This window comes from Ursus maritimus, unplaced genomic scaffold (genome assembly GCF_017311325.1).
Source record: "Ursus maritimus isolate PB19 unplaced genomic scaffold, ASM1731132v1 scaffold_18, whole genome shotgun sequence".
Classification (NCBI taxonomy): domain Eukaryota; kingdom Metazoa; phylum Chordata; class Mammalia; order Carnivora; family Ursidae; genus Ursus; species Ursus maritimus.
The window spans coordinates 24,614,248-24,634,000 of NW_024424230.1; the positions used below are offsets into that span (position 1 = coordinate 24,614,248).

The 19,753-nt window shown below is 52.8% G+C and overlaps 1 protein-coding gene across 2 annotated transcripts in view; it reads left to right on the forward strand.

The window, feature by feature from the left end:
• Positions 1 to 7,953, forward strand: part of SMAD7 (SMAD family member 7) — a 29,407-nt gene extending 21,454 nt beyond the window's left edge. For both annotated transcript variants that reach the window (XM_040632528.1, XM_040632529.1), the window contains exon 4: positions 5,900 to 7,953. In XM_040632528.1, coding sequence (XP_040488462.1) covers positions 5,900 to 6,438 — 539 coding nt within the window. In that variant the 3' untranslated portion in view covers positions 6,439 to 7,953. The remainder of the gene's footprint in view (positions 1 to 5,899) is intronic.
• Positions 7,954 to 19,753: the final 11,800 nt, after the last annotated feature.

Consider the following 19,753-nt stretch of genomic DNA (forward strand, 5'->3'; position numbering starts at 1 on the left):
TTCCAAAGCGTGTTCTGAAGGACACTTCATTTTTGTCCGCTAGTGTTTGGGAGAGGCCAGTAGCCTCAGAGGTTGGAGGGGGCTGCCCAGCGCGGCTCACGCCAGTCAGTATTCTGGCCTTGAGTTCCAGCTGTTTGGCAAGTGATCTGTGCCTCTTTTTCCCCTTCTTTAACATAAAGACAGTTACAGGATGCAACTTCATAGGGTTGACATGGTCCCTTTCCACCTGGGCCAGTACATCGTAAATGCTTATTAGCTGTGGGCATGGCCCAGACTGTTCTTTTCCCTGGGGGGAGAGGGGGTGGGGAGCATTTTCTAAGCAGTTGGAGAACCCAAGACAAGATGTCTGAGAGATGAGACCAGCATGTGTAGGCGCAAGCCAGGTCCTGGCCCCTGGCCACTTTGTATCAGATTGTCACAACAGCCCTATGAGGTTGGCCCTGGGAGCTCCGTTTTAGGGAAGAGCTTAAGTCACCACCAAGGTACCATGGGAGGTGGGTCTGAACGGGGTGTCTGATTCCACAGCTGGGGGTGGGGAGGTATTGCACAACCCCAGAGTTCCCCGAGGGAGGGGGCGGGTTTTGGGGAGCTCAGCTGGTTGGGCCACAGAGACCAGAGCAAGTACCTTGACCTTGGAAGCAAACCCTATGGTACCCCCTGCCCCCCCCCCCCCAGTCCAGCCACCTCCATGGAGAGATCTTATGCAGAGCTCTGAAAACAGCCCAGCTTTCTCGGTCCTGACTTTTACCAGCCAGAATCCGTTTCCTGATCTCTTTGGTGGAGGAGCTTGGGGTAGTGGTGATGGGTTGAGTCAGAGCGTTTTCAGGGTTAGTTTCTTCAGGGAAGTGTTTCAAGTTTGTTTCGCCCCCCTATGGGTAACTTGTTCCAAATCCCAGAGTTGCCCGTAGGACTCCGAGGGAGCCCTGGCGGAATCTTTGGTGTTCTGGATGAGGTCGTGAACATGGCAGATGACAGCTTGCTCCAGAACCCGAATTGAGCCCAGACACCTCAGCAAGTGTTGACGTGTCTGCTTTCGGTTTCGGCGGTCATTTGCGTCTTGGACAAGAGACCGCGCTGGGTCCCTCGTTCATTGGCGAGTGTTTGGGTTGGGAGTAGATGAGACGGATTGGCACTGGGTCCCCTGTTATCTCAGTCCGTGTCCCCGAAGTGGGCTGGTGCTCTCTGAACAGCCAGTGCCCTGACCAGGGTGGGGAACGGGGCTGACAGGTGCTGTTAACCTTTGAGATGTCTGAGGTGGGGGGAGGACAGGATGAGGCAACCCTTGGTGGCGCCTGCCTCCCGAGGAGGGAGGACCCTGGACCTGCGGCCGGTGAGGCGTGGCCGTGTTTGCGTTCCAGGGTTGCCGGGTTTAACTTCTGTGTCTCCATGCATGCCCTTTGCTTGCCCTCACCCACCTGCGTGAAGGCACCGTGTCTGCCCCGTCTTCCTGTGCTGGGCCACTGGGGAGGGGGCGCGCAGCCCTTGTCCCACTGTGGGATTTTTGGCAGGGACGTCTCCCTTTATTTATAAAGATTTTATCTGTTGGAGAGAGAGAGCACAAACAGCGGGGAGGAGGAAAGGGAGAGGGAGAAGCAGACTCCCCGCTGAGCCCGACGTGGGGCTCGATCCCAGGACCCTGGGATCATGACCTGAGCCCACGGCAGGTGCTTAACCGACTGAGCCACCCAGGCGCCCCGAGACATCTCCCTTTATAATCTGAGTGCCTCGCAGAGATGTGAATGGTTACACCCATCCTTGCCCGCCTTTTACTCCTGCCCCTGGTGTCCCAGCAGTTGGGCGCATGTAGCCCAGTGGACCCCAGTGCTGTGGCGGCTCTGTGTGGACTGGCCTGGTTCCCCACTGTGTTCCTGTCCTGAAAGGCCGGAATCTCGGGGATCCGTCTTTCCCCAGCAGCACCCCTGGGTGGGGCACAGCCAGGCTCTGATGGCCTCACTCCCCTGTATGCCCTGTTCTCAGAGCCCCACTGGGTTGTTTTTGGAATTGTCCTGCCTCTGGCCAGTGTGGTCGACTTCGTAAGCAAGAGACCAGAAATGGTACCATTGAGGCACCGAGCTTGATGTGTGTTCCCTCCCTCCATTTCTCTTCATGTCCCCACACCTTCAAATAAAAATGGAAAATCCTGGGGTCTGGTCACCCGCTGCCATTGAGAACCCTGGGCGTGAGAGTCATTCATGAGCCTCCGGTCCTCTAGAAGGGTCAGGTCTGTTCATTCATGACCAGGGTAATTAAATAACTCTTTGTAAGAGGCAGGGAGCTCCTTGTTAAGTGGTCTTCCCTAATGCAAGTGCAAACACAAGCAAAATCCTTTCCCTTCTCAACACCCGCCCCCCCTTCCTTTTAAAGGGTAGATTTTTATGCTTTAAGGGAAATGAGGAAGGGGAGGGGGAAAACAACCTTAAAGGAATTTTAGGTGGATTCAGCATTTTTCTGGGGTTGCTCCAAAAATTCCCTAAACTGTAATAAAAAGAAAAAATTGTGAGCAGGCATCTGATTAGTTGGCTTTTTACAACACAGCTTTTCTTTTGGATGCTTTAAAATGCACAAATACAGTTTTAAACAAGCCCCTGTATAGTTTTCAGAGGAGGGAGAGAAGTTGCTGAAAATACCGGAAAAGGTTGTAAAGCTGAGGGAAGTTAACAAGGGCCCGCGAGTCTTGCCTGTGGAGGTTAAGTATCAGCAACCGGAGGAGAAGCCGGAGTCAGGCTCGGAGACTCTTCCTTCGGACGGGGCCTTTTCTGCGTGAGAGCCTCCCTGCTCCTCCCCTCTGAGGCCAGGGCAGTCCCTCCAGGAGCTACCCGTGTGCGCAGACCTTTGTGGGGAGATGCTTGTGGGCTGTGGCCCGGTTCAGGGAACTGTGCTTCTCTGAAGATGATGCTGAGCGTTTCCCAGAAATGAGCCCAAATGGTGGGGAATTTGGGGCAGATCTCTGAGCTGGCAACGTAGGATGTTGTCCTGGGCTCCCAGGAGTGCGATGCGTTCAAGAGGCCTTCGCTGGTGGGATGGTTTTGCCGGAAGGCCTGTTTCTGTGTACCTAGGTAGCCCTGGAGCAGTGAGGAGAGGGGGCGTCTGGGCGCTGGGAGGCTTGGGGTGACCGTGGGGTAGGCTTGGAGGGGCAGGGCTGGGGAGGAGCCGGCGAGGGTCCTGCTGTGGTGGCTTAGGGCACCTAGTGGGCTTCCAGGGGTCTTGTTCACACACAGGGACACCCACACGCCACTGTGGATCTGGGCTGGGCCATTAACCTCAACAGAAAAAGGCTTTTTGCAGGGATGTCTGGCGGCAAATTGCTGGGTGGACTGGCAGGCTGCTCAGATGAAAGAGAAATCCGCCAGAACGCTTCCCCCTCTCCCCCTCCCCCTGCCCCCCACCCCAGGGCTCTGGGCCAGTCCAGCGACCTCAGGCCCCAGTCCCCGCCCAGCTTCCCCTGCCCCCAGAGGCTGCTGGGCAGACAGGGCCCCCACCCCTCTCTGGTAGGCCTGGCACCGGGCAACTTGATCTCAGGCCCCCACCCCACCCTGCACCTCCTCCCCCTCCTCCTCCTTCCCAGCTAGCCGGTGCCAGATTTCAGGGGGGCTGAGCTCCATGAAACAGCATCGTGAGGCTCCACTGAGGGTCTCCTGAACCTCCCTCCCAGCAACTCCCCAGTCTTCTTTCCAGACCAGGGTTGTTGTCCTGAGTGGGGATAATAAGCAAGAGCTGCTTAAGTTTCAAAACACCCTCCTTCTCAAAACAGCGGGGCGGTCGTGCCTTCCAGAAGAGGGCTTCCTCCTCCCCAGCAAACGTGCACGCCAGAGTTTTGTTATTTACATGGATATTACGGGTCTTCGGTGTAGCCCATGCAGCCGAACTCCCTCGACAAGCAAGTTCAAAGATTGCCAGCACTCACGAGTTTATTAGCAGTTGATGGATACTTTGCAGAAACAAGTTAATGCCTGATGAGTCACCTCTGCTTGGAGCCCTTGTCCCTCTCTTGTTTTTCCATATGTTCCAGAGTGTACGCACGCAAACACACACATGCTCACATAACACACTCACACGTGTGCTCACCCTCATGGACACACAGCCTCTCTCACACTTGGGCTTTATATAGACACATGGGTTGGGGGTGACAGGCCGGTTTCCTGGGGTTGATTTTCAGAGGGGGGATTGAGAGCGAGGAGGGAGCCCTCAGCTTCCCCATTTTGTGTAGCCGTCTGGGTAGGCCTTTGCAAAGGCCATTTGGGGGGGGGGTGTCTGTAGGAGACAGCCACCACTCAGGGTGTGTGTGTGTGTGTGTGTGTGTGTGCCTCAGTGGGTCATCTGTACAGACTTATTCCCAGAACACCTCCATGCAAGACTGGCTGCTGCTTTAAAAAAAAAAGTTAATGGAGCTGACTGGTGCCCAGGTCCTAACATGCCTATAAAGGTTGGAAGCGGTTGTGTGCTGAGCTGCCCTGGGTTTACCCAGCCTGCTGGGGCAGCAGGACATGGGTCCCTGAGCCCTCCTCCACCCCCAGCTGCCATGCTGTATAACCCATCAACATCGACCCTCAGTCGTTCCCAAACCAAAAAGGCCAAACAAACAAAAACCATCTCCCAGCCAACCCCCACCTTCAGGCCCTGAACCCCCAGTGAGTGAGAAGCGAGGGCTGCAGGGGAAGGCAGGAGGCCTCTGCCGCCCGCCTTTCCCCATTTTTGTTAACAAATACAAGACTTCCGGTCTCCGCCCTGCCACCACAAACCACAGCGTTCCTGCGTTCCTGCAGCCTGGCCTGGCTCGGGAGATTTATGGTTCCCAGTCTGAGGCCTGCCCCGCTGGCTCCAGCTTAGGGAGGGGTTGGAATGCCAGCCGCTGGGGCTCCCTTTCCCTCCATAGGATTCCCCCCCCCCCTTTAAAGAGCTCTGAGCGCCTGTTCAGGAAAGTCACCTTACCAGAATCACCCCAGTCTCCTGGCTGCCTGTGGGAAGAACCAAGTCTAGGGAAGCTGGGGCGGGGTGGGGGGCAGGGCAAGGTGTCGCATGCCTCTGGGGAGGGAGGGGGGTACAGCAGGCAGAGAAGGGCACTTCAGGGAAGGTCAACCCATTTCAGACACATAATCTTCTGTCTGGCTGGAGGAAGCTCTGTCAAGGTAGTCTGGGTTAACACCAGTCTGCGTGGTGTGATCTGGCATTTTGACTGAATTCACCCTTTGTGTGTTAGAGCTGCTGCTGACGGACGCACGGAGAGCTGAGTTTTTTCTATTAGGAAGATAGATGTTTTTGCCCCAAACCACCTGCACTTTCCTTTTTCTCAGATAGCGCTCCTTGATGACCGAGGTGCTGATCAGAGAAGTTGGCGACGAACACAGACACTGCCTAGTAGGGGACCCTGGAGTCTGGGGGTTCTGGGTCTGGCTGTGTCATCTGTGGGGCCCGAGCAACAGGCATTCTGGGTCCCGGTTTTCTCCTGAGGATGACCCGGGGCTCTTAAAGCGGCGAGCTTTTCAGGTCCCATGGAGTTCAAAGGGCTGTAGCGCTAGGCCATCTGGAAGGCCTTTTCTTGCCCCCGAACCGGGACCCGTGGAGTTACTCACGGTTCCCTAGCGTCTGAGCTCGGCAGGGATGGGGCTTCCTTTGGCCCCACAGGCAAACATGCTGGTGTCCTGGGTCCCTGACCAGTTGGCGGGGAGTGGAGAGAGGGGGCCCCCCCCGTAGAGCCCCGTGTTCAAAGGCAGCTTCTTCCATCCCTGGGCCCCAGTTCTAGGACTGCAGAGCTGGCCTCCTACCGCCCTCCCCTCCTCTGTCTCATGAGAGCCCAGGTGGTCTTGGGCCCCGTGTGTCTGGGTGCGCCTTGATTCCGCGGAGGAAGAGGAAGAGGCCAACCCCCATCCCCGCCAACCGTGTCTGCCATCTTGTTTTGTAGATTCCCAACTTCTTCTGGAGCCTGGGGATCGGTCACACTGGTGCGTGGTGGCATACTGGGAGGAGAAGACGAGAGTGGGGAGGCTCTACTGTGTCCAGGAGCCCTCCCTGGACATCTTCTATGATCTACCTCAGGGGAATGGCTTTTGCCTCGGACAGCTCAATTCGGACAACAAGAGTCAGCTGGTGCAGAAGGTGCGGAGCAAAATCGGCTGCGGCATCCAGCTCACGCGGGAGGTGGACGGCGTGTGGGTGTACAACCGCAGCAGTTACCCCATCTTCATCAAGTCGGCCACACTGGACAACCCGGACTCCAGGACGCTGTTGGTACACAAGGTGTTCCCCGGTTTCTCCATCAAGGCTTTCGACTACGAGAAAGCGTACAGCCTGCGGCGGCCCAACGACCACGAGTTCATGCAGCAGCCGTGGACGGGCTTCACCGTGCAGATCAGCTTCGTGAAGGGCTGGGGCCAGTGCTACACGCGCCAGTTCATCAGCAGCTGCCCGTGCTGGCTGGAGGTCATCTTCAACAGCCGGTAGCCGCGCGGGGACACGGGATGGAGCGGGAGCCGAGCGGGCCCAGTCCACGCGACTTTGCTGCTAATACTTTCCTCCCGAGTGCTTGCTTTTCATGCAAACTCTTTGGTCGTCGTGTGTTGTTGTTGTTATTTTTTTTCTCCCACTCCCCCTTCTCGTCGTTCTTGTTTATGTTCTGTTTTGTTCTTTGAGAAATAGCTTATGAAAAGAATTGTCGGGGTTTTGGGCGGGGATGGGGGGGATGGCTCGCAGAACACCCCAGTAGGAAGAGGGGAGGCAACAATGCGTACCACCAAACACAGTGTAAGAATGGGGAGCAGGCCCTCGCTTTGGGGTGCTCGATTCCCTTGTCAGGGTGTATGTGGGAGTGCGTCTGTGCACGAGCCTGTGTGTTGCTTAGGGTGTCTGTGCGGAGAGGTCCGTGCTCCCAGCTCCATCTCTCCTGCCCTTTGGACGTGCTCAGTGGGGCCGAGGCAGTACCTGGGCAAGCCGGCAAGCTGGCACCTGGGGCTCCAACAGCTGTCAGAAGCCAGGCTCTGTCCCCGCTCCCCAGAGAAGGCGCCCTCCCCACCCCCCACTTCTCCCTTTTAGGACACGGGCCTGTCTGCAGGCTTCTTAGAAGCAACCCTGCAAAGAGGCTGAACCAGAACCAGTTGTTTTATGCTTGTCGTCTTCCCCCTCCAGCCACCCTGCTGTCCTTGTCGTGTCGTCTTTTTCGGCCATCTGCTCCTGGATATCTCCTGGAGGTGGGCTTCCCAAGGGCTGCCTGGCCACCCCGGAGCAGTATTGCCCACCCAAGGCCCCTCAGCCTCTCCCCTGCCCTGGTCACATCAGGTTTCCCCTCCCCAACCCCCCCTTCCCAGACTCAGAAAACCAGCTCAGCACTTTCCTCCCCTCTGCCTCCTCTGTGTTGAGCTCTGCTGTTAGACCAGCGAGGGGAGCAGCCCTGGGAGGGAGACTTCTCAGCAGCCCCCCTTCCCACCAAGAAGGATTCGGTCCATCATAACCCAAGGTACCGCCCTGGGCTGACACCTTAACTCTTCTTTCATTTCTTCTACAACTCATACACTCGTATGATACGTTGACACTGCTCTTAGCTCAATGAGCATGTTTAGACTTTAACATAAGCTATTTTTCTAACTACAAAGGTTTAAATGAACAAGAGAAGCATTCTCATTGGAAATTTAGCATTGTAGTGCTTTGAGAAAGGACTCCTGAAAAAAAAACCCCTGAGATTTATTAAAGAAAAAATGTATTTTATGTTATATATAAATATATTATTACTTGTAAATATAAAGACGTTTTATAAGCATCATTATTTATGTATTGTGCAATGTGTATAAACAAGAAAATAAAGAAAAGATGCACTTTGCTTTAATATAAATGCAAATAACAAATGCCAAATTAAAAAAGATAAACACGAGATTGGTGTTTTTTTCTATGGGTGTTATCACCTGGCTGAATGTTTTTCTAAAGGAGTTTATGTTCCATTAAACAATTTTTAAAATGTATACTTGATTCCATGTCCTCCAGCTCCTTTTTCTTCTGGTGGGAGGGGAGTGGGGAGGGGCGTCCATCGGAATCCAGGACAGCAGGGTCTCCTTGGCCCAGTGCTTGGTTGGGGAGGAAGGGGAGGCAGGCCACAAAGGGGACATCCCGAACAGCCTGGTCTGCCAGCATCTGTTCCTGTAGCTACAAAGACCCCTCTTTCTGTTAGTGCCCAGTGACCCTAGGGTTCGCTGGCCAGGTGTCCTGAATTTGTCAACCTCAGGGAGCCCTGAGTTACAAAGGTGGGTGGTTTTTCAACTCTCCAAAGGGTTGAGAGGGAGTTCGATCGCAGCTGATGGGGAAGGAGGTTGCACTGGGAGGATGGCATGGGGAGGTATGGTGCCAGGAACCTGGGTCCCTCCAGTGTCTGCTGGTTACTCCATACTTGGTATCACATCCTGAGCCCCACTGCCCCTTTCCCAGAGGAAGGTCACCATCTCGCTGGATTTCAAGACTGCTTCCCTGGGGACTGAAGACCTGGAGGGAAGGTGGGTGGAGGTTGAGGGTTGATGGGCAGAGGGATCACACCACCTCGTAGTTCCCTCCCAAGCTCCGTACTGGGCACTCCAGGAGGAGGAGTTGGCTGCAGGGAGCACAGAGTCCAGGTCTGATTCTGCGATCTCTCCGCTATCCGCCCCAGAGCTCTTCCTGTGACCAACCAACCGTTCCCTGTCCGCTGGCGTGCCACAGCTGCAGTGGCACTTGCTGCTGAATCACCTCCTGGTCCTGCCCCTGGGATTTCTGCTGTTGGATCTAAGGCAGGTTTTGGATTCAAGGCCTCTGGTAGAAGCGATGGGTCCAAACTGGGCACCAAACAGGGTTGTGTGGGTATCTAGGTCTTGAACCGAAGATCCAGGGAGGGGAGTCTCTTTGAAATGGGAATTAAGATTTTGGATATCACGGGGGCTTCTGGGTGTCTCAGTCGATTAAGTGTCTGCCTTCGGCTCAGGTCATGATCTTAGGGTCCTGGGATTGAACCCCGCGTCGGGCTCCCTGCTCAGCACAAGTCTGCTGCTGCTTCTGCCCCTCCCCCTGCTCGTGCACTCTCAGTCTCAAAATCTTAAAAATACCCAAACTGGTACAATTTCAAAAGACTTTTTTGGAGGGCCAAGGGAGGATTATCAACATTTTATTTTACCAAATAGTAACACAAAGCCCTGCAGCCTGCTGGCACCGCCGTCTCATTCAAGAGAACTACAGTACGGTTGTGTAGCGATAGGAATGCATGTTCATTTACGCTCGAGCGTGAGTGCCAAATGATGTGGGCCAGCTTGTTCACGTTAGGTGATGGGGAGCTCACTACCTCTCCAAACAGCCTTTTGCTTTTTATCAGTTGAAGTGAAACCAGCCTCCATTCTAGTTCCACAACCCAGGGTAAGTGTAAAATCCCATTGTCTGGAAAACACCCAACGAGGGTTTTAATTAACTCCAGGGTGGTAGTGGTGGAAGGGGAGTGGGGGTGGGAGGGGTTACATTAGGGAGCCGGCAAAGCCATTTTAGTTTGCTCTGACTTGCATCGGCCTGCAGGAAGCACTTTAATAATAATAATTGCCACTTACTGGATGCGTAACCAGGTGCTAGGCGCGATGCTAAGCTAAGCGTTTAAGGGAATTACTTAATCCTCACTAGGACCGCTCTGCAAAAATGTGGGCTTTGAGAAGTGCAAAGCTGCGCTCAAGGTCGCTCAGGCCGGAGGCGCTCCGAAACTCGGGACCTGACTCCAGGGTAGAGTGATCTTCGTCCTTGGTCCCTGCGGAGATGTTTACTTGATGGAATCCTGTGTGGGGACAGCGCCGAAACTGAAGATCCAGGAGAAGGTGGGCCACCACGCGGCCACCTGCCCGGACAGCGGGGCCTCTGACTCAGGAGGCCGGCAGCTGCCCTCCTGTGTTACCTGTATGACTTACAGCCCCGGGAGGCTGGAATTGGGGTGGGGGCACATGGCCCCCAGTGGCATGGCTGGCTCTGGGTGGGCAGGGAAAGAGGAATGTTGAGGGGAAGCCGGGGGTTCGCTGGTAGCCGACGCTCCTCACCTGGCCACGGCGGTCATGTCCCTGCAGGCCTCCCCCGAACGCCTTCCCTGTGCCAGGACTGCTGTGGGGGGCACCCGCCCTCGAGGGACGCTGGAGGACAACATGCCCACCCACAGGCGAGTGCGGCCAGTACCCTGGACCATCTGGGCCTCTCAGAGGAGGCCCAGCTTCCAGAACAGCTGGGGTTTGGATTGGTGGAGGGCAGTGCAGGTGCCCCCTTTGGAAGAAAGCTTGCCGGCCGACTGGTTCTTCTCCTTCGTCTCTCAGCTCACATCTTGGGGTGTCTTACGGGGTTCTGCCCTCTCCCTGGGCAGCCCCATCACTCTGGCGGCCTTATCTCCCGTCACCTGTGGCTACCTCAGCCACAAACCAGAAACCTGGGTTTGTTCATCTCCCTGGCCCCAGCGGGCATCGTGAAAGAGCAAATCCTATCCTCCCTGGCTTATTCAATCTGTAATTAGAAAATGCAAATATCTCTCACCCATGTTCCCTTCTCAGACTCCACTCGTATGATTCAGTTCAGGGCCTGTGGCGCCTCCGTGGCCTGCCTTCCTCTAGTCCCGGTGGTTGGTCTTTCAGTATCCGCCCCTGCAGACCTCACCTTTTAACCTCCTCGCCCCAGACCCTTGGCCCCAGGAGATTCAAACACACCTTGCTCCTGTGCTTTCAAGCAGGTGGTTTCCAGCTTCTTCATTGGCTCTCTCCTCCTGCTCCTTCAGGATGTAACTCAGGCCACACCTCCTCCAGGAAGCCTTCCCCCTTTTAAAACTGTCTGCCCTAAAGAAACATCGGTGGTGCAGGATTCTCTCTCCCCTACTGAACCCATAAGCTCTTGGCACTCTGAAGCCTTGGTTGGGGCCCCACTTAGGACCTGCTATCCTAACAATTCCTGGCGCAATGCTCCTCAGACAGGACTTATGTCCCGTGAACGAGGCAGGGGGAAGCAAAATCGTGGACTTAGCTTGGGCTGGAAATAGCAAGAATAACAATTAGCATTGATTGTGTCCTGACTATGTGCTAGGCAGTGTTCCAAGCATTCCAAGCACATTGGAACGATCCCTCTATAATCCTCACAACTGCCCTAAAAATAGATGCTGTTATTAGCCCCATTCTACAGATGAAGAAACTGAGGTTCAGAGAGTTGCCCACCTCCCCCAACCAGTAAGTAGCAGTGTCAGACTTCAACATCTCTCTGCTGTCTAATCTCTAGGGGCAGGCCTGGGTCATGGGGTGACTGCACTGGGCACGTTTATTTCTAAAACGAGTTCTGGTTTGGAAGAACCGAGCTGATCTGATCGCCGAACAGCAGAAGCGACGTTTGTGCACGTGTGTATGCGCCGAGGGCCTTGCCGGTGAGCTCCCCGTGTGGTCCCGCACCGCGGCAAGGCAGGTAGGCCCAGGGCAGGGAGAGCCAGCCCTCCCGCGGGCGAGGGAGGCTGGTATGGCACGTGAGCCCAGCACACACGCAGTCTTCCCGGCAGATCGGTCAGGCCCCACACTCGGCCTGCAGGGAGCTCTCCGTCGGTGAGCTTGTTGGCAGGGCAGCAGCCAGAAGCGCAGCTCATGAATGAGTGAGCGTGGGGGCAGGCGGGACGGGGGTCTGACATGGACTGGGACGGGACTCACGACCCTGGGTGCTGCAGTCATGTAGACCAGGGTCTGAGTACTTCATCGGGCAAGTCACTTAACCTCTCTGAACTTCCATTTCTGCAACAAAATGGACATTATACCTGCATCGTGAGGCCAAGAGGGGGATCAGTGAGACGATAGGTCTGAGGAGCTGGCCATATGGTAATTAGGCTGAACCATGTGGGACTGCTCAGATCTGACCATTGTGACCTACAAAGATGGCAATTTCATATCGTTTTATCTGCTAGATGCTCAAGTCAAGACAGCTGCGATTAGGGGTCTCCAGCCTCCTTTTTGCCCATGGAGCTGCAGGAAGGGGCTGACAGTGACCTCTATGTGGTGTAGGGCTAGCTGGCCGTCCAACAAAGCCAATCAACAATGGGGGGTGTTCAGTGCCGGGGTGCCCCCTTCCTGCTCTGAATGCCAGCAAACTGCTAAGCCCAGGCCAGAGCAGGAGGTCCACGTTGGCTGGAGTCAGGCAGGGGGGCTGGGCTGCCCTGGCTTTGGTGGTGGTGGGGGGACCCAAGCAGTGCCCATTGAGCCACAAGCGGCCAGATTAGTCCCGGGTTTCCTAGTGCTTCAGCGGCAGCCCCGAGCTGCCAGCTCAGCAGTTTTCCCCAACCAGAAGAGCCCCCCTCTCTTTCTGAAAGTAATGATTTTCTAAAAATGGAGTCCTTCCCCTCCCCCAGCTGCAATTAATCTACTGAACACAAATCGGCCGCTGGAGGAGGCCCCTGGGGGCTGGGGGATGAAGGCTGGGTAAGGGCTGGGGGCAGGCCAGGTTGGACTCGCTGTGTGGTGCCCATCGGAGCCACAGAGATGAGGAGAGCTGGGAGCCTCTTTCTAGGGAGCCTATGTGATGAGCCTTCCCCAGGATGTAAGAGCCACAGGATCTCAGACCCCAGCCCTGAGGTTGTCCATGGACCTGTGTGCCCTGGGCCAGGCTAAGCGGATACCTAAACCTGGGGCATGTTCCTGGTGCAGCCATTTTAGTAGGATCTTCAGGGAAGAAAGAGCATAACTGTGTTTGTCCCAGATAAACCCATGCATATTCCGTTGTGGAATGCAAACTCGACATGAGCTGTTGAAAAGAAACAAGAGGTTTTGCTCCTGGTGTTGCTTTCAGTGTGGTCCCAGGCCCAGCGTGGTGAAGAGTATGAGACGGAGTCTGGGCCTTGGATTTGCAGGCAGACACAGAGGCCCTGGAGGTAGAAAGAGAACGGATCTCTCAGGGCTGCACTGAGCCTGAAAGAAAATATGGTTAAGTTGGAGATAATGGTATCACCTTAGTTCTCGGAAGTGCCGAGAGCCCCTTCGCACACATTCTGCTCATGGTGCTGGAGGGAGGCTCTGAGTATCCCCATGTTAGAAGAAGAAGCTGAGGACTAAGGACATCAGTGGCTTAGTGGGGTCACCCAGCCAGGGGCTGGCAGAGCCATGGCGGGCAGTGCTCCCTAAGTCTATCCTAGGGCTCTTCTTCCCCAAGCACGACACTCATCTGCTCTGTCCGTGGATGCCCCTTGGCGACTCCTCTCCCTCCCGCCTGCCACATCCTGGCGAGAATGAAGGGCCACTCGAGGAGTGCCCGTGTGCTCCCTGCTTGCCCAGCCGCCCCTGTAGTTTGTGTGGGGCCATGTGGCTGGCTCTGGCCGGTGGGCTGAGCCCCCTTCTGGGCTGAAGCACTGCAGGACTGCTCAGCCAGTCCCTCTGCCCCAGGGGCCTGGAAGGTGTGTCTGGGCTGGCGGAGGCCATGCAGTGGAAGCAGCCCGGATCCCTGGATCACCGCCCCCAGAAGCCACAGGGCCCGCAGCAGGCCTCGCGTGAAGGTGCGCCTGTTGTGTGTTACCTGGCTGAGACCGGGCAGTTTGGCCATCAGATGCCTTGGTGACCTGTTCTGCACACCCAGGTGCCCCATCTAATCCGCGGTGCTCTCCGCTTCCTATGAAGGTTGGTCTTGTATCTGCAGCGTGGCCGGGGCTCCTGCAGGCCAGGCAGCCGCGCTCATCCTTACCTGAATCTTTCGGAGCACAAAGTGGGCTCTGGGCTTGCAGGAATGGCACAGCGAAGACCCACTCTAATGGACGTGAGCTGCAGTGTCGCCTCTACGGGTGCCTCTTGAGGGATTTCTGGGGTGCCCTCGGTCTCCCCACTGCCCGTGAAAATGCCCCTAGCCTGCTCCTCAGCTCCTACGAGCACTCGCAGCCCCACTCCTCCTCAAACCGCCCATCTCCTCAGGAGCGAGCTACCTGTACCCTTCGAGCTCAGCGGGGGGCCGACCAAGACTCCGCCTAGACCAGTACCGTCCGGGGCTTCCTCACTCAGCCAGGGAGAGAGAAAGTTCTAGAGCCGAGGCCTGGCTCCGGTGAACACAGAGTTGAATCCTCAGGTAGCATTCCCAGTTTATCCCTCTTCTCCTGCCTCATTTGTCTTCACAGCACTGTTTGACATCATACGTCTTGTGTTACCCATACATGTTGAACACTTAATGACATATCTGTTTGTAGGTTTGGCTAGTGGCTGACTCTCCCAGCAGAGACAAAGCTCTGAGACGGCAGGGGCTTCGCTCTGGTCGCTGCCATATCCCCAGTATCTAGAACAGGCCCTGGCATATAGTGGGCACTCGACAAATATTCCTTGAATGAATCCATGTTGAACGACTGCTTACCTTTCAGCTAAAATAGATGCATTCGAGTTTCAGCTGAATTCAGTTTTCCCCAAGAACAGCGAGTCTGCTTGCTTTACATTTGCGAAAAGAAAGGAGTGTATTCTTGTATGTGGCCCCCAAAAGGTGGATGCAAAACTCTGCCTCTTGGAGTGACGGTGACGGCCGCCACTACCCTCCTAGCAGTCGCAGCAGGCTGCGTTTACCGAGGGCTACGTTTGTGGCAGGCCCTCTCCGCCACGCACTTGGTGGTGTCTTCAAGGTAAGGGCTGTCATTATCCCATTTTACAGGTGAGGAGATGGAGGCCTGGGCAGGGCCTCACAGTTAGAGAGTGGCAGAGCAGAAAAGGAAAAACAAACCTGGGGGCATCACAATGCCGGATTTCAGGCTGTACTACAAAGCTGTGATCACAAAGACAGCATGGTACTGGCACAAAAACAGACACATAGACCAATGGAACAGAATAGAGAACCCAGGAATGGACCCTCGGCTCTTTGGGCAACTAATCTCTGATAAAGCAGGAAGAAACATCCGGTGGAAATCACACCATACACAAAAATAAACTCCAAATGGATGAAAGACCTCGATGTGAGACAGGAATCCATCAAAATCCTAGCAGAGAACATAGGCAGCAACCTCTACGACATCGGCCAAAGCAACCTTTTTCATGACACATCTCCAAAGGCAAGAGAAACAAAAGATAAAATGAACTTGTGGGACTTCATCAAGATTAAAAGTTTCTGCACAGCCAAGGAAACAGTCAGAAAAACTAAGAGGCAGCCCACGGAATGGGAGAATATATTTGCAAATGACACTACAGATAAAGGACTGGTATCCAAGATCTACAAAGAACTTCTCAAACTCAATACACGAGAAACAAATAAACAAATCAAAAAATGGGCAGAAGATATGAACAGACACTTTTCCAATGAAGACATACAAATGGCTAACAGACACATGAAAAAATGTTCAAAATCATTAGCCATCAAGGAAATTCAAATCAAAACCACACTGAGATACCACCTTACGCCAGTTAGAATGGCAAAAATAGACAAGGCAAGAAACAACAATTGTTGGAGAGGATGTGGAGAAAGGGGATCCCTCCTACATTGTTGGTGGGAATGCAAGTTGGTACAGCCACTCTGGAAAACAGTGTGGAGGTCCCTTAAAAAGTTAAAAATTGAGCTACCCTATGATCCAGCCATTGCACTACTGGGTATTTACCCCAAAGATACAGACGTAGTGAAGAGAAGGGCCATATGCACCCCAATGTTCATAGCAGCAATGTCCACAATAGCTAAATCGTGGAAGGAGCCGAGATGCCCTTCAACAGATGACTGGATTAAGAAGTTGTGGTCCATATATACAATGGAATATTACTCAGCTATCAGAAAGAACGAGTTCTCAACATTTGCTACAACATGGACGGCACTGGAGGAGATAATGCTAAGTGAAATAAGTCAAGCAGAGAAAGACAATTATATGATTTCTCTCATCTATGGAACATAAGAACTAGGAAGATCGGTAGGGGAAGAAAGGGATAAAGAAAGGGGGGTAATCGGAAGGGGGAATGAAGCATGAGAGACTATGGGCTCTGAGAAACAAACTGAGGGCTTCAGAGGGAAGGGGGGGTGAGGGAATGGGATGGACCGGTGATGGGTAGTAAGGAGGGCACGTGTTGCATGGTGCACTGGGTGTTATACGCAACTAATGAAGCATCAAGCTTTACATCAGAAACCGGGGATGTACTGTATGGTGACTAACATAATATAATAAAAAAAACATTAAAATATAAAAAAAAAAAAAGAAGCCAGGTCTGCCTCCTTCTATGCGCCTCGATTTGAGCCCTGAGCCCCCCGGGGAGGCTGCCGCTTGGAAAGTGCAGTTTTCACGGTCTCTTTCCTTGAGGTGAAGATGTATTCTGAGGCCCACATCCCTCCAAGGCAGCTTGAGACTCCGGGGGTGTCTCTGGCAGGAGGCTTGCTCCCCGGCCTGGGGGTACTGTCCCATCAGGGCCCGGAATCTTTGCTGCATCTGGGCTCCGTGTCATCAGCACCAGATCTTTTAATGACACACTGCAGCCAGGGAAATTACAGTGCCCGGGAGACTTGTCCCAGAGGCTCTGCCCAGGGTAATTTCTGAGCAGGAGAGGATGCCGGGAACAACAAGAAAGACAGGGTCAGGCTGCCAGCCTTAGGTAATGGGATGGTATGTACTCGTCATGGGGCAGGGGGGGATGGATAGTTTTCTTTTATTTATACAGACTTTTGTTTTCAAATTTTAAAAATACCAGAAACCCCCAAATCAAAGGTAAAAACCATCTTCAAGGTCATCATTTAAAATTATGCCTTCCAGAGCCGCTCCCAGAGTCTAGGGAGGCTTTAATACATCCCCTTTCTAAACTTGGCCTCTGCTTCTCCATGCACGCATATACAATTCTCATGAACGAAGCCACGGTATACATATTGGCTTGCAACCTGCTTATGTCACTTAATAATACATCCCAGACATTTCTGCAGACCATTCATTTCCACTTCTAGTATTGGAGCTGAGTTTACAAGATGCTGGCATTCATTTAAAAGATATACCACTTGATGCTGAATGGGACCGAAGGTGTGGGATGACTGGAACCTTCTTCTGATGACGGCATGGGTATAATATGGTTTAGGAATCTTTGAGACCTGGCAGTATTCGCTAAAGCGAAAGATACACGAATGCACCAAAAGACGTGTCCGAGAATATGCAGAGCAGCACTATTCGAACAGCCCCAAACTGGAGACAAGGTTAATGCCGTGGACAGCACGCAGCAGTGGGAACGCAGGACCACAGCTAGACACAACAGCAGAGTAACGCTCACGGGTAGGACGCCGAGCTGAAGATGCCTGACAAGAACGCCCACTGCGTGATTCCATTTGTACGAAGTTCATGTGCATCACGTGTCAGGCAGAATGAATGTCTGGTGTTAGACATCAGGAAGGGAGTGGGAGAGGAGCTTCCAGGAGCTGATGAGGTTCTGCTCGATCTAGGGCTGTCTACGGGCGGTGTTCAGTGCGTGAAATTCATGGAGCTGTACACTTAGGCTTGGCACGCTTTCTGTACGCGTGTACTGCTGGTAGAGTCTGTTTTTTAAGGAGGGGATCCACGGCATGCAGTCCCTCCTGAGTCAGTCCTGCTCTCCGCCAGGTCTGTCCCTTTCTCCCTCCCTCGGGACCCGGGAAGCTCAGGCACAGGTGTGCCGTGCCTGAGAGTTGGACATTCTGGTGGCGGCATCCCTGGGACCTGGTGGCCGGTGGCAGGTGAGGACTCAGGCTGTACTGCCTGCCAGCCTGCCTCGGGTGGTCAGTGGGCAGCCGGGGAAGAGGAAGATGAGGGAGAGGAGGAGGAGAGCAGCCGGCAGATGAAAAGGAAACCCCTTTTGCTATTGTCACGGCTCTGAAGGGAGTGACAAAGAGCCTGGTGGACGGGCAGCTGCATGAGTGGTGCATGAATTTCTGGGATCCCGGGAACTACTACGACAACCATATCTGTGACTTCTACATTATTAGTACTAATAGCAGTTAACATTTCTTGAGCACTTACAAAGTGCCAGGCGCTAACACCTGCAACATCTCCGTGGGTAGATTTAGTGGCCCGTGTGCATCGTGGAGGCTCACATACACCCAGGAGCCCACCAGCCTCTGCTTAATTTTGATCGTTTGGTTTGGTCACTTGAGGCCCTACTATGTCCTAGACCCTGTTGGGCCCTGGGGTCGAACAAGTAGTGTATCATCAGTCCCTATGGTGTCTGAGGAGGTTCATAATTGGCTGCTTCTTCAAACCAGTATTCCTTGTTTTAGGTCTTATTTTGGGGGGGCTCAAAACAGGTAAATGTATAAATAAAGTTCCGTTTGTTTTACTTATTTTGATCTCTTTAGCAACCTATGTTCACTATTTAAAAATCAGAGACTAAATTAATAAGAAGGAAAAATAATTAAAATTACTCTGGCCCCATAATCACAGAGCACCTGCTAACATCTGAGCACATCCCTTTTAGATCTTTTTTTTTAAGATTTTTATTTATTTATTTATTTATTTGCAGAGAGAGAGTGTGCGCACAAGCAGGGGAAGCAGCAGGCAGAGGGAGAAGCAGGCTCCCCGCTGAGCAAGGAGACTGATGCGGGATTGATCCCAGGATGCTGGGATCATGACCTGAGCCGAAGGCAGGTGCTTAACTGACTGAGCCACCCAGGCGTCCCCCTTCTAGATTTGTAAAAATACATTCTAATGGGCCCACCACGTAGGAGATGCTAAAAAATTTTTTGTTACATTGTTATAAAATCACATTATCATATGGTTTTGTAAGCCGCACCCCCCAGCCGTTCTGTGATATCCCGAGGACATGTTCCAGGTCTGGGAATGCTCGGCCCCTTCTGACATTTTCTCTCATCACTGAGGGGGAGGAGTGAATTATTTTCATGGGTTTGAGGGACATTTGCATTTTTTCTATGAATTTCTTATGTATGTCTTTGCCTATTTTTTTTCCTTTTGGTTTCTTATTCTTTATGATCATTTATTTTTCAATTAATTTTTTTCCGAAGTAATTCATGCACAAAATTTAAAAAGTCAAAGACTATTGAAAGCCTTACAATGAAAACCAGTGGTTCACTGTCCTTTCTTTCCTCCCTTAAGTTTACCAGAAAACCCTTTAAACCCTTCCAGTTGTTTCTTTTGGTATTTATTGCCATCTTTCTTTCTTTCTTTTTTTAGTATTTTAAAATTTCTTGGTGGTTTAAAATGTTGTAAAAAGACATGTTCATCAGCAAATATGCACAGGTGCAGAGGTGTGTTAAGAAAAACGTGAAAGCCCTTCTCAGTGTCCTCAGGGCCACTTTCAGAGGTAATTTACATTACAACTGTGATTATATGACAATGTTTCTCTTTTTTTAATACAAAATTTTAAAGCTTATTTATTATTATTATTTTTAGTAATCTCCATGCCCAACGTGGGGCTCGAACCCATGCTTCTCCAGCCGAGCCAGCCAGGTGGCTCATATCACCATATTTCGAAATAATACCCTTATTCTGGTATTACTCAATGCACTTATTTTATTTTATTTTGTTTTATTTTATTTTTTTAAAGACTTTATTTATTTGTGAGAGAGAGATAGTGAGAGTGAGAGAGTGAGAGAGTGAGTGCTCTAGAGGGGGTAGGATCAGAGGGAGAAACAGACTCCCTACCGAGCAGGGAGCCCGATGTGGGACTTGATCCTGGGACTCCAGGATCATGACCTGAGCCGAAGGCAGTCACTTAACCAACTGAGCCACCCGGGCGCCCTCGATGCACCAATTTTAGATATTATCCAATAAGTTGCTAGTCACTCTCTAGCTGGGGGTTAGCCCTCTTGAATCCTCACACTACGTCGTTTCTCATCAACACTCAATACTTACGTCGGACTCTGCCAGTAC